The sequence below is a fragment of the Pholcus phalangioides genome, unplaced genomic scaffold (genome assembly GCF_987345545.1).
Source record: "Pholcus phalangioides strain wild (caught in Gottingen) unplaced genomic scaffold, Ppha-v1.0 ptg000011l_1, whole genome shotgun sequence".
NCBI classification, from domain to species: Eukaryota; Metazoa; Arthropoda; class Arachnida; order Araneae; family Pholcidae; genus Pholcus; species Pholcus phalangioides.
In genome coordinates this window covers 5,263,706-5,277,974 of record NW_028301604.1, presented here as the reverse complement: position 1 = coordinate 5,277,974, position 14,269 = coordinate 5,263,706, and the positions used below count along the sequence as shown (strand labels likewise).

Sequence of the window (14,269 nt, the reverse complement as noted above, 5' to 3'; positions counted from 1 at the left end):
AAAATCTCAGACTAGCAATTCCCTTACTTTTTAGGTCGCGGAGAACTTTTTTGGCGAAACGTTCTCCGCGCGGAGCATTAATGTTCACTTAGTACTTATACGACCTAAAAGCACGGAATAAGCAATTTTATAAGCAATACGTGTGCAAATGATTTTCTAACGCAGGGGAGGGGTGGCCAACTTTTTCCCGAATGTGCCACTATAAAGAAAAAAACCCCTGAAAAAAAACCGCTTTCACGGGATACAGCACTTTCAATTCACCTTTTGGCTGTCTTAACATAAAAATACTAGTTTTCTCAAATTTTTGAGCAATATTTTTTCTTTAGGTTTTTCATTCACAAATTTGATTCCCATAATGCAAGTCGTGTGCGTGCGTCGATAGAAGCTTATTTTATGTACAGTATGATGTGCATATAGGCATCGGAATCCGAAAGCTCAGGGTACTGCCCCCTTCCCAAATAATTCACGAATTAACTGATTTATGGGGACGTCCTTGAATTTCATACATGTGAGACGTCCATCAACTTGGCCTCCTCTTCCGCGATCCCTTATTCCCCCTTTACACTTTTGTTTTAAAAATTAAAATCGAAACCATCTTTAATAAAAATTACCTACAAGGTTGTCTCTGTCTCAATGGATGGGGCCAGAGGGCCTCGTGACAATGAGATTGGTGCTATGATTCGTCGAAAGTATATAAAGCAACCGGTAGGTATTGGCCGACATCCTGGAGAAAGGGGTCCTAGGTTACATCACCAAACACCAACTTTGGCCATATCGCAATTGACTGTCATTAATGAGTTGGAATTGAACGCCCCATCTATCGTAATCGCCTACAGCTCGTTAAGGAAAATGTCTTACCTAAATTCTTCCTCGGGTTTGAACCTGGAACTGCGATGACAACCTCCACGGTGGGAGACGAGCATCTTACCACCATGCCACTCGGACGTAAGGCCCTAGGCTGGGATCTTTGACAGGCTCCTAAGTCGGACTTCTCACGGATCTTTCTATAGTGAATTTATAGTATGAAAAAACAAAAAAAAGGTTGATGACAATTTTTTGTCCGTGCCCCAGGCCTGGAGCCTTCTCAGCCTCACCCGGGGGGGTCATGTCGGTAGGTAGATGCTTTGAGCCAGCGGTTCTCAACCGGTGCTCCGCGGCCACTCGAGGAAAATAGTAAAAAAACAGTTAATTTGAAAAAGATAATTATAATTACTTTTAAATAATAAAATTAAATCAGTAACTTTGATGAATAAGTAAAAAATATTCCTACGGGGCTCCGCCATAGAAATTACATGCCAAAAAAGGCTCCGCGAGTCAAAAAATGTTGAAAACCACTGCTTTAAGCTATGTAAGGACTCAGTATGTTCTCTGCCCGGTTGTTGGTAGGGATACTTTTACTGCCCTGCTTATCTCATAACGTTCCTCGAATGTGTCTTGATTTGAATAAAATTAAATAGAAAAGTTGAATTAAAATTATCTTCTCTCTTTTTTTGTTAGTTACGCCTACCATACTAAATATAGGTTTGGTGGCCTGCAAGACGATTGTTGATGAGGAAAAGATAGTTCAGAAATCAGAGAGAATATTTTGGAAGAATACTTCACGTGCTACTTCTGCTACCATGGCGTGCCGCGGGTTGGCCACCCTAACGTTCTTCTAACGCCACTCACACACGTCTATGCATCTGAACGGGGGGGGGGGGGAACTGCGATGTTCACTTGGTGTTTTTTGAGAAGGGTGGCTGATAGGGATAGACATTCCAAGGTACAATTTCAGCGGCACGTAAATGATAAAAATTATCAGCTAAAATTCAGTAGCGATAATTTCATCCCCGCTAATTGAAAATTGCGGAGACATTGAAATTTTCATGTTCCCCAATCAACAAGAGGTCAATAGGTAAAATTGTGCTATTTTTCTTTATACCGAAAGAAATTTACTTCGTAACTTTCTTCGATAAGAAAACAACACATCGAGATATTGTTTATAAAGTCTATTGATTTATATCGCTTTTTACGTGAAAAAATATCTAAATCTTACAAGTTAGGTGACAGTTTCTTCTAAAAAAATTCCACAGAAGACATTAAAAATATTTTTCTAAACCGTCAAAGACGATGGAATCTTGATTCATGCATACAAGATCCATTGTTTCAGAGAATCGGACCAGATCTCAAAAAAGGAGAAAAAGAAAAAAAATATGAAATAAAATAAAACTGTAAAGCAAATGTTTGTCACTTTATTTCAAAATTTTCGAGCAGCGCCTGTCATTCCTCACCAGAAGTTCTCATACCTGAGAATGTTACTGAGAAGTGCGCTAGCCAACTGTGTTCAATACATTTCTGGAGCAATGATGAAAGTCAGGTTTCCGTTAATTGTTTTATGAACTATAACGATGCCAGGCCTCACAATGTCCTTAGAACTTAATATTTTGGAAAAAAATCTATATAGGGACTTCATGGCAAATATGATTTCCAAATGCACTAATAGCAGTTAATGGAATGGTTGACACACTCTGAACAGTCTTTTAGCTGAAAAGCTTCAGAATTCTTTTAGGAAGTGGTTTGAAAAATTGTAGGTAAAAGTGCAGTGATCAGTGATGACTTATGGTACAGGGGCGTTTTAACGCGTGGGCCCAACCGACACCATCTATAACAGATGGCTATAGATGGTTTTGACCTAACCCGGAAAGAAATGCCAGTGGAATGTTTCCCCACTGGGGGGTGGGGGTTGGATAAATGCAGTTTAGTGCAAAACGAAAGCTCCGGTATTTGATCCAAAACATTTTATTATATTAAAAATAACATTATTTTGTTTCATAGATTATAAAAAAATCTCTCTTACCTTTTACCTGGAATAAATGTGAATTTTTGAATATTTTGAAAAATTATTTATTTATTTTCCTGTCTTTGCGGAGCACCAAGGAATCTTTGGCGGAGCACAGTTTGGGAACCCCGGCCCTAGACAATCTATCCTTTTATGGTCAAATTCCTGTTCAGCACACCGAATTACACACGAAATTACTCTTTTAGCTTCGGACGCAGAAACTTCGTCAAAATTTGTTGTTCAGTGTTATTACATCTGGAGGCATAAAATTACCATATCGAATGGGGGAAAAAAGTGAAAATAATACATGAAAACAAAAACAAAATTGAAAAATATCTATCATTTTGTGTTTGTCTAAAGGATTAAGAAGCACGTGCCGAACACGGCATGCTTTTAATCATGTGATAGTACCAGATGGTTCACATCACTCAATAAATTTGGACGTCACAACCTCCCAACATCAATTTTGAACTTTTACGTTTTCTTAAGAACGGGAAAAAGAAAGAACCGTTTACTCTTAATCATCGACGGGAACGAGTGCGGCGACGACAGATAAACTTCAATAACACGTTAATCGGAAGCGTTAACCAGTGCTATCAGCGCAAGAGAGCATCATCAACCGATAGCAACATTCGATCATGAAGAAAAAAACCTATCTGCGTCGCCAATCGGACTCATTAAATAATATATAACTTCTTTATATTCGGTCAATATCACCCAATTATTACAGCTATCGCGGGAAATTTTTATTTTTATTTTTCAAGTAGGAACATTTTTCTTACGAATTGATAACGCGTTTAGCAAAACACGCGAAAGATATATCGAAGTTTAAGAAATTTTATTAGTTCAGTGAAATATTCCTATTCACATATTTATCAATCTGATATTAACAAAATCGTGAGAAAAATAGGAACTGAAAGTTCGTGACACTTAAAGTTGATTATTATCTTATTAACACTTGAAATCTAATCAGTAAAATTTATATTAGATCAAATGAGTGAAATTAATAATCTTAAGGCAGCTGAGATTACCTACTTTTTTTATTTAATTGAAAGCGTTGGTTTTGTAAATTCTGAAATGGTTTTATTTTCATGCATGCAATAAGTCGAAATCCCAACAATGTAGCCAGTATTTGGCATGAAAAACGTAACTTTTAGCGACAATAAATAATTTTTCAAATGTGTTTTCTGAAGATTTGTGTTTTTTTTTTACTTCATCGCATGAAAATTTTAGTTTCTTAAAAAATATGTGAGGTACCTTCAAGAAATGTTTTCACTGTCTTCTGTGCGAGAAACTAAACACAGTTGGGTACATGTCAAGAATTTATTATTTTACAGATATTTTTAAAGATAAATATTGACATTTTTTGTCGATATTTAAGTATTATTTTACCAAAATTGACATACTTAAAAGACCTTTTAACGTGTGCTAAAAGCTTCAGCCCACTGACGGTTAATTGTCATAGCAGCATACAGTATCAAAAGTGTTTGAATATATGCAAGTGGTTTTCCGTGTAAAACGTGTAGCGTAATTTGCCTTAAAAACTTAAAAAAGTATCAAAATATTTTCGAATTTCCACTAAATGCCAATTTTTTTTATATAAAAATCATGTGTTTTGTAAAACTGCACCAAAAAAAGTGCCTCAGGTAGACAGTCGCAGCATCACAGTTGGAAATATCAACTGATATTTCTATAAGAACGGATGAGACATGTTATGTGAAAGAATGATGTGTTTTCTTGTGCTCTTTGATGTATTTTTTCCCATTTCGTAAAGAAATCCGATTAAAACGTTCTTAAAATGTTAAAAAGTTATCGCAAAATAACATCAGAAGAGAAATAGAGTGAACTCTTACAAAAGATATCAGAAAGTTCTGTGAAATTACAGGTGGAATTTTTCTAACAATATTAATGGGAAAGTTTTTTGTCAGTAGCATTCAGCACCTGACTGATTGAAAGTCCGATAATGTGACAAGTATTACCGGGTAGGGGTTACGGATCCTCTTTCTTCAAGAGCCGCAGTATCAATTATCGAGATGGTGGGACAAGATTTTGCAGAGAAAAATTAACTGGTACTGTCTACGCTTACAAGCGGCAAGTTGAATGATCACATCTTTTTACAGAAGAATGAAATACCAGTCAAAAATAAAAAAATGAAAATGTACAAATGCAGTTTAAACGATTCTGATGAAAAGAAAATTCTAGAAAAGCAACTGGTAAGAGTGAAAAGTAGATGGACTTCAATAGGAAACTTTTTTTTTTAAAGAAAATGTCTTCCAAAAACAATACATTTATGAATTTCATAAATTATAGTCGATAAATAATTTTTGTACGCAATTTCAAACATTTAAATCTGAATTTCATTTGAAATAGGAACCGATTTCGAATCGGCATACGCATCCATAACCTCAGCCATTCGATTCATCATCATTTCGTGAGCTTATTCAGCTATTAGCAATTTTTTTAACTTATAATAACCTCGTATATATATGATGTTATTAATCAATGTAAATTATCATCGTTCACATTTTTTTTTTCGCACACACACAAATACAATTATCATACAGTAAAACAAAGGAACTATTAAAATATATCGTAAATCCAAGCAAAAATTATCTTTGTTTACATAATACAGTAATGTCGTTAAAATTGCAATTTTATCAAAATATTGACGAGATTTTTTTACTTTTTTTTTACATTCTTTTACGTGAAGATAAATTTATTTAAAAAAATCAATTATTTTCTAATAAAAAAGTAGTGTACGAAACTTTGGAGTCTAAAGTTATGAAAAAGCGGTAAAATGTAAGATTTTTGTTTAGATAAATAAAGATTATTTTGATAAAATAATAGTAGAAAATGGGGAAAATTTCATGTTCAAACATTTTAGGTTAATATAACAATGATTTTATATTAGTAAAACGTTTTCATTAGATTACACATTTGAAATTTAGGAAATAAAATCATATTATAATTCAGAATTATCGCACTTTAAATTTGAAATTATTTTAATATAATAAATTATTTACTTACTTAAGTCATTATAATTCATTTTAGATTAATTGATCCTCTATGGTCAAGTGTGCGAAGTGTATATTTGAATATACATGGCAAATACACGGTAAAAAAACCCAGTATACCAATTTCTTTTCTCAATTTTTTTTGGTATTTTATAAAGTACATATTTTAGTGTCATTTCAGTACAAAAAATACGGATATATAAGCACAAAACTTTTTTACCTAGAAAGAGTGGATTCCTCGTTGGTGTAATTTTTTCAGAGCTGCTGCAATTTTACTTGTTCAGATATTTATAAAATCGCACCAAATTGAGATGATTGCAAATAAAATTTAACGTAAAAAATATTCAACTTTGCTAACCAGGATTTCATTTGTTTATAGATTACATTAAAATCAAGCCAAACTATATAGTTCACCCTTAATTAACCATTTTAGCTAACTAAAAAATCCGCACTAATTAATTAAATTGCTGTGTTGATGTATTGTTACATCTGTTTTTGCGAAAACCAATTTATGTCTGTTTTTGTAAAAAAAAAATATTTTTCATTATCTTTTTATGGGGGTGAACCATAGAGGGTTGAGAAGATAATTTTCAAAATTTCAATGTATATCAACTGTTACAACAACACGTATACCTCGTAAACATGAAAAAAGAGTGGTTTTTTTTCTTCCCCAATATAATTTCATTCAGAATATAATCAATAAATATTCAATTTGAATGATGACGACAGAATAGTTTTGTTATTCCAAAAATCGTGGGGAACTTACAGTTTAACTAGGGAAGAAAAATGTGTAATATATCAATATCAACGAAATTTTCACACAATATACCACAAAAGTTGAAAAAATAATAACTTCTAGAAATTTAAATGTTAGATAAAATTAAGTTGATAAAATAAATTTAGTACTTACCACCAACTAGCCCGAACGAACGGTAGTAAGAGAACAAGAAGAGCAAGTAGTGTTCCCCTAACTACGTATCGCATCCTCAGGTGTGATCCTTGCTGATTCGTTTACCAAATCCGTCACTGCATACAAGCCATCTTCCAACAAAAGTTTCGAATTCAGAAACTCTTAATTAATGTGAGAAGACAACTCTTCTCACATCTTATTCGATTCCTAATTTTTTTTTTTTCTATTAGATATAACAATAATTACTGTTACTATTATTTCTAAAAGAGCCAACACTTTTGTATAAGTAATGATCTTGCAAGTCACATGTCCACGTGTTTTCCAGGGAGAATGCAAAAAATGATGTTTAAAAAAAATATATTATATATTTCCTCTTTTTTTTTCTTATATTATTTAAAAAGAAATTGTTAGTTCTCTTTTTTTTTTCCTATTTACTTTCTGTTTAATCTCTTATAGCTTAGATAAGCTGATATAAGACCGAAGTAGGACTTGAAGTCGCCTTTCGACGTTTTAAGATAACAGCAAAAAATACATATATATATATATATATATCTCAATTTTTTTGTTTCGTTTTTTTAACTTTTCCTCCGTTTTTTTTGGCTTCCCTTGTTAGAGGAAAGGAATGTTACGAGAGGCTCTCGCTTAAAGCTTTTATTTGTTCTTCACTCTGAGAAACACTACCGTCCGAAAAGTATCGCTCCCGCAACGCCCGACCACGTTATACGTTTTCCCGCTCGTCTCGGTTGCTACATTTGGCGACTTTTTCCCATCTTTTACTGGAATCTGAGAAGTTTTTTTTTTCGAATGAAGAAAAATACTTTTGTTATAATAAATTGATATTAAATGTTCTAAATGTAAAATGTTATATAAATATATTATATTTATTAATATCAACTATTATAAATATATAGTATTTTAAATAAAGAAAAGTTCAGAGAAAAAATATTTGGGATTTTTTTATAGAATTAAATTTTTTATACCTGGGAATTTTCAATTTTTTTTTTACTCAATGATGTTATCTATTTTATATTTTTTAATTGATTCACAAAGTTATGGATTTCATTTTTATAGATAAATATAATTATAGTTAATACTCTAATACCCAAAACCAGGGCCACTACTAGGTGGGAGCAGCCGAGTCTAGTGCCACGGGTGCTGGACTAGAGGAGGCGCCGAATTCAACAACCTTCAACTTCTTCTATATTACATGGCTGCGCTAAACTTCGTGTTTTTCCTGGCTGACGAAGTATCTAGTTGTGCTCCTGCCCAGAACAATCGAAGCAATTTTTTACCGGATTTGGTAGGATAAAATTATGGTTGCTTTGCCAACCATATTTTTTATTAGCTTGCTTTTTCCCAATGTTATTCCTTAATTACACACAAAAAATTTTACTCATATGTTTTTTATCTTTGTTTGTTTGTTTATCTTTTTTTCTTCAATTTTCTTTTAGCCACCTCGTTAGGAAATCTACCTGTTGTGGTTTCAGATTCTGTATTTGTATAAATTTTAAAAATTACAGAAGCAAATTTTCACATTTTTATTAATTTCCCTAACATTTTAGTCCCATTTACAGGAGATATTTACCCGTTCAATTTACTCATGATAAGAGAGGCTCTGCTTCATTTCAAAATATCCAGTTATGGAATGGAGTTTTAGATATGCCAAAACAATTTTTTGGTGAATAAAATCTAAAAAAAATTACCAATTATAAAATTTTAAATCAATTTCAACTTTCAGATTTTGTTAGATTTTTCAAAATCCACTTTACTGTAGAAAAGTTTTAGACAGAAAATAATTTTTTTTTTTTTTTTGGAGAAAGTTTTTCTATTGCCGTCAACATTAAAATAGGGATGGAGATATAATTTTTTTGGCGATAAAACAGCCTTTTAGGAAAGCAACAGTGTAGTCACTTGGCGGGTAACCTCCATGACCAGACGTCATCTATCTGTGGCCTGCGCAATGGGAAACTCTTTTATTTCTGACCAATAGAGCTGCTTCCTACAACTCCTGGCCTATTCGAGGGCTAAGATGCTGTTTTTCTGCGCAGAGAGACGAACCTTTTCTATATCTTTCTCCCCTCATTGCTGATCCCGAAAAAGCCACTAACCGAAATTAGGCTGTTCCTCTCACCCATGCACTAATAATCGAATGGAGGAGGAGCAGGTTGGAAACGATACAGAAACCTCTCGATAAAATTACAAAAGTGGATGGTTGTGGGTACATCTCACTCAATGTTTGATGCTCCCTATGCATAGCCGCCGATCCAATATGACTCATAAATGGAGTAGGAGGGGTGAAATGCGATATTTTAAAGAACCACCGCAACATATCGTTTCTGCTACTGATACAGGCAAATTCATATCTCTGGAGCAGTTGTTTGCTTTTAATTGTAGTTGCAATATCTACTCTGGAATCGAAACGCTTGAATTTCACGATTTCCCCCCTAACGTACGATATTCAGAAGAAATGAGATAAAAGCCTCAGTTGGCATTTTATTACGGGTACGAGTAATTTATTGCTTGTGTGCCGATGTTTTATAACAGTAGAATGATATCGAATCATTATCAAATATTTAAGGATAGAGGACGAATTTTGAGGCGGTGGAAAAAAATATCAAAGTTGAGATTAGAAAATAGGCCGTAGATAAATCATATCAAAACGGCTGTTATTTCGTTTCTGGAAAAACATATAAAAACTTTAATACCTTTCAACAGTCATAGTGATTGAGTGAAATATCTATATTTGCGATCTTTCAAGAATGAATGAGAGTTGAATCCAAAACTTGTTGAGTTTGCCGTATTTTATAACCATTGGTGCATCAACTCTTTTATCCGATTAGACCACCAGCTTGGAGTCTAATGGGACAAGAAAAATATACCAACTGAAATCTGGATATACCCTATCAAATACTGTTGTCTTTGGTCACATAAGCATACTAAACCATACCGAATGTAAATTTTTGTTTCAAAACAAAATTTATTTCGAATAAGTTCACATTTATGCTTATTTGGACAGTATTAAAAAAATTGGTTTTCTTATAGGTTAATAGAAGTATACTGTAGCGTTATAGTACACTAGCAAACTATTTTGTGAGTTTCATCTACATTATTTTTTATGCAACCGTTATTTTAATTAAGTATACAATTAAATGCATCCAAGTTGTGTGAGCATTCCTTTTTCCATTATATAGCCTAACTTGTTGAATATCTGAAAAATAATACATCAAATATATATATATATATAAACCAGAAAAACCTTCTCTAAATCACTGTTAAATGTCCAATTAGACCCCATTTTGCTTGCCTCATTAGTCCCCTGCATTGTTTGAAGTATAAACATCACGTTTATCAAAAGAAAATTTAACTGAAATTTATAAAAAGTATAATGTTAAAATATAGAGATTAGCAGTATCTTTACCAATGTAAAGAAATTTAATAATTCAAAATGATTTAAACAAAAGAAAAAAATCAAACACATTTTAGGGTGGAAAACTGATTTTCACCTTTCCTTTTCTCTAAATACTCAGGAATGGTTCGCTTCTTGTAAGTAATGAAAGCAGCTTGATTATAATCATTCAGATGTGAAAGAAATATTTAAATAATACAAAACAAAATAGGGAAATTTGGTCTTGTCTGATTAGTTCTTTGTCCCATTAATCTCCGCTTTCCCCTATATCTTGCATGAATTAATGAGTTATAATGGAAAAACCATATATTTTTAAGTGCCAAAAATAACATTGTTCACTGAAAGAGAAAAATTATTTTACTTAGTAGGGCACTTTTACAGTTTTTATAAATGAAATAATCGTAGGCTCATTCAGATTTCAGTTTGATTAACAGCTTAAAGTGTTAAACATTATGTTCCACTAAAAAAGCTCAATTTTGATATTTTGGAACTCTTACACGATTTACAATAATTCATCCACGATTATCTATTAAAAATTATCAAGAGCTGTCAGAACAGATTTCGAATAACACTTACAGAAACTAAAAAGGCATCCTTATAAATAATAATATAGGGTGGTTATAAATAAACTGACACTACTCAGACGTATGTAGCGCCCATTCTGATGGAGGTATTTTTATGAAACTTGGTACGTAGGATATATGGACCATGGGAAAAATAAAGATTTAATAAAAAATAGTCCAATTTTTGTCCATCAGGTGAAAAAGTGGCCCTTTTTTATTGCAGTTACCATTTTTCCATGGTCTAAATAATCCAAGTTTCATCAAAATACCTCCATCAGAATGGGCGCTACATAGGTCTGAGTAGTGTTAGTTTATTTATAACCACTCTGTACCTACTTTAAATTTTTTTGAATTAAGACAGAAAACCATTCATAGACACTAATGGAAAATTTTTTGTAACTATTAATGTCTTTTTTTCTTATTTTTACCTTTCATTTCAAAGTGTTTGATACTTAATATGGAATTCTGATGATCATGGAATTTTGGCCTGTCTAGTGAAAAAAAAAATCAAGTAAAAAAACGGTGACAAAAAACAACATATATAATTCACTAATATTCGAGTTTTATCAAGTGAAGGATTTCTTAACTCATAGGTTATTGAAAACGTTCACCGCTGAATCACTGAGAACGCGCTATCATCGTGTAGTGACTCATAATCACGAAATGAGTAAAATCATTTTCCTGTCGCCGACGTTCGTGTTTGCGTGACAGTTTGAGGTGGATTCATCGAGACCATTTCATGGCACTCACAACACCTGAATATGGGTGGGGATAATCCTATCATATACTTGTTCATGAAAAACTGTAAAGTAAGATGTATATGAGTAAGTAATCAAAACCACAGACATCTATTCAAAGCTTCTTTGCCGATCAACCACACATGAATAGTTATTTTTATCAGAAAAATTGGTTGATCACTCACTATTTTAAAAACGTCCTGGTTACAAATATTTAGAGTATCTTTCTTTTTTCTCAATACCAAAAATTCTACGAGTAGAGAAAACTTCTACCTTGACCATAATGAACATTGAAACATCTCAATAGTTTTTATAGTATTGCATTCCGGCTGATGTTTTTGGAGTGCAGAGATTAGAAGTACATAACCTGACAACTGAATGTTGTTTCAGCTCTTCTATGAGCTGACAGAGATTTTGCAAATAGACACGTTTTAGTAAAACAATAATTGTAAGCTTGTTTTTTGCCGTGTTTCTTCTCAACAAGTTTAGTGAACTATATTTAATAATTATAACCTACGTGATCACCTGATGAACCATGACAAGTGCTCAATCACACCAAGCACTGTGAATAAAGTTACTAATATTTTTGACCAATGATGGAACATCTCTCTCTCGTGTACCTTGAAATAAAAAAGATCCTTTACATTGGAACACTATAAATCTTGAAATTTTTCTAGTTTACCCTGGCATACTCTCAAATTATACACTATCTTTTAGTACTTTTTACTTTGCTTTTAAATGGAATTTATGTTTCAAGTTTCTATTCATACTTCTCCTACAAAAACTTCAGCTAGTATAATTTCTTTTCCATTCACCTTTGATTATTTCTTATTTCTTAGTCAAATTTGTTGAAAAAACAAAGTTTACAGTGAGGGATGCGTTCAACTAATACTTTTACTAAGTGAATTTTTTAGGAGGGAACACACGAGAAGATATTTTCTGGTTTATCACCGCCAGATATAGCAAATGTTGACATCACGCATGTTGTATCACTAATGAAGTCACCTAGAATCAACGGAACTGACAGAACACTAAAGATTTAAAAACATTTACTTTTCTTTTCTACAACTATAATATAGAATAGTTATACATTTCATATACAGTACATAAATACCCCTATGTCCATTATTGTTATTATTGTGTAAAGAATGCGGAATACAAAAACTTCTAAAACAAAAGTCAAAGACCGATAAAGAAGCTTGGGATATATCTGTTCGCATGCTTAACGGGTTTTTAGGTAACCGATGAACCAAAAATCATCTTGAGCTTGAGGAAAAACTAAAATTTATACAAAAATGGAATTTCCAATGTTTCTTCAAATGGCGAATCACATCCTCCACGCTTTCCTCGAAAAATTCAAAGAAAGCATGGGTGCTTGCAAAAAAAAAAAAAAAACCACCTTCACCAAGGAATTCTTGACCTGTAGCATCTACAGCGTTCATAGCTAACAGCACTGCATTTTACTGGCGAACCGTTGATCCTAGAGGCATACTTGCAATTAGAAAAAGTATCCAAATAACGTATAGAACTCAGATACGTTATTTATGTTGCAAGGGGTTGTATAGTTATTAAAAGTAAAAATTAACGTTTTATTCGGGCACCCTGTGCTCAAAAACCCAATTAGAAATTTGTTTCCCTGTCTCTCCTTATACCAACGAGAAAAAATTCCACATTTTCAAGTGCAATATTTACTGAGAGATTTGAATTCGATAAATGGAGAAAAAATTGAGAAAAAACAGTCTAAATGAGGGTAAAAGGTGTTTTCCGTTATATATATAGTTTTTGTTTTTCCAACTTTTTTTTTCTCCACGTGAATATTACACTTAGAAAGGTGGAATTTTTTTGTTAGCACCAAGTAACATGGAATTTTTTGTTGGAAACAGCACAACAACTTTCTAATTGGGTTTTTGAGCACGGGGTGTCCGTATGAAAAGTTAATTTTTTAATTTTAATAACTATATAAGCCTCTTTCGATATGAATGACGTATCTGAGTTCTATACGTTATTTGGATAATTTTTTCCAATTGAAAGTATGCCCCTAGGATCAACGGTTCGCGAATACCGTGCTGTTAGCTATGCACCCTCTATATTAATAAGTATATTTGTGTCATTATTTCAATATATGGTTTCTATTAAAAATACTCATTACATTACTTTTCCAGTGATATTGTACTTTTTTGTCTTTGTAATTTTACCGTTTCAGGGCAAGACTCAATGTTGTACCTTGGAACATTTTAGCCCGCGCTATTAAATCCATATCTCATGGGTATAGTAGAAAAGAAAGGTAATTTAAATGTCAACTGATGTTTCGTATAGTATACAGATACTAAAATGAGTTAAGTGAAATTTTACGGAGAAAACTGATTTGGAAAAAAATGTTTGAAAAATAATGTGTTCCAATGTGTAACAGTTTCCCGTAGCATCTTCACACCTGAGCCGTAACAGACTATTCAAAAAAATGTTTTTGATTGATTTGTATTTGTTGCATGTCAAAATGCCCTTTAAAAAGAAAAAAAAATTAATTTATTTGGATCGATATCTTTACTAGAACCATTTTACTTAGGTACATATATGTGTACCTCACGTTTTAACTTGAAAAAAGTATCATTAAAAAGTATTTGAAACCATATAAAACCGTTACAAATGAGGTACCTTTGGAGCGAAGAGGCTATAAAAATTTGTAACTATTTCAATGGTCATGTTTATCAGCATCTAAATGGGAAAATCAAATAAAGCATTAAAAATACGCACTGTTTTCGTCACTATATTATTACTTCGTTCGAAAAAGTTCTCTAATGACCACCGGTACGAAAACTAATCA

The 14,269-nt window shown here is 32.6% G+C and overlaps 1 protein-coding gene across 2 annotated transcripts in view; it reads right to left on the bottom strand.

Annotated features, from left to right (window-relative positions):
* LOC149079974 (protein Wnt-2b-A-like) overlaps positions 1 to 7,435 on the bottom strand; it is a 56,298-nt gene extending 48,863 nt beyond the window's left edge. The window contains exon 1 of one of the 2 annotated variants that reach the window (XM_089238891.1): positions 6,743 to 7,435. In XM_089238891.1, coding sequence (XP_089095017.1) covers positions 6,743 to 6,816 — 74 coding nt within the window. In that variant the 5' untranslated portion in view covers positions 6,817 to 7,435. The remainder of the gene's footprint in view (positions 1 to 6,742) is intronic. The other variant, XM_089238893.1, reaches the window with a different exon arrangement.
* Positions 7,436 to 14,269: the final 6,834 nt, after the last annotated feature.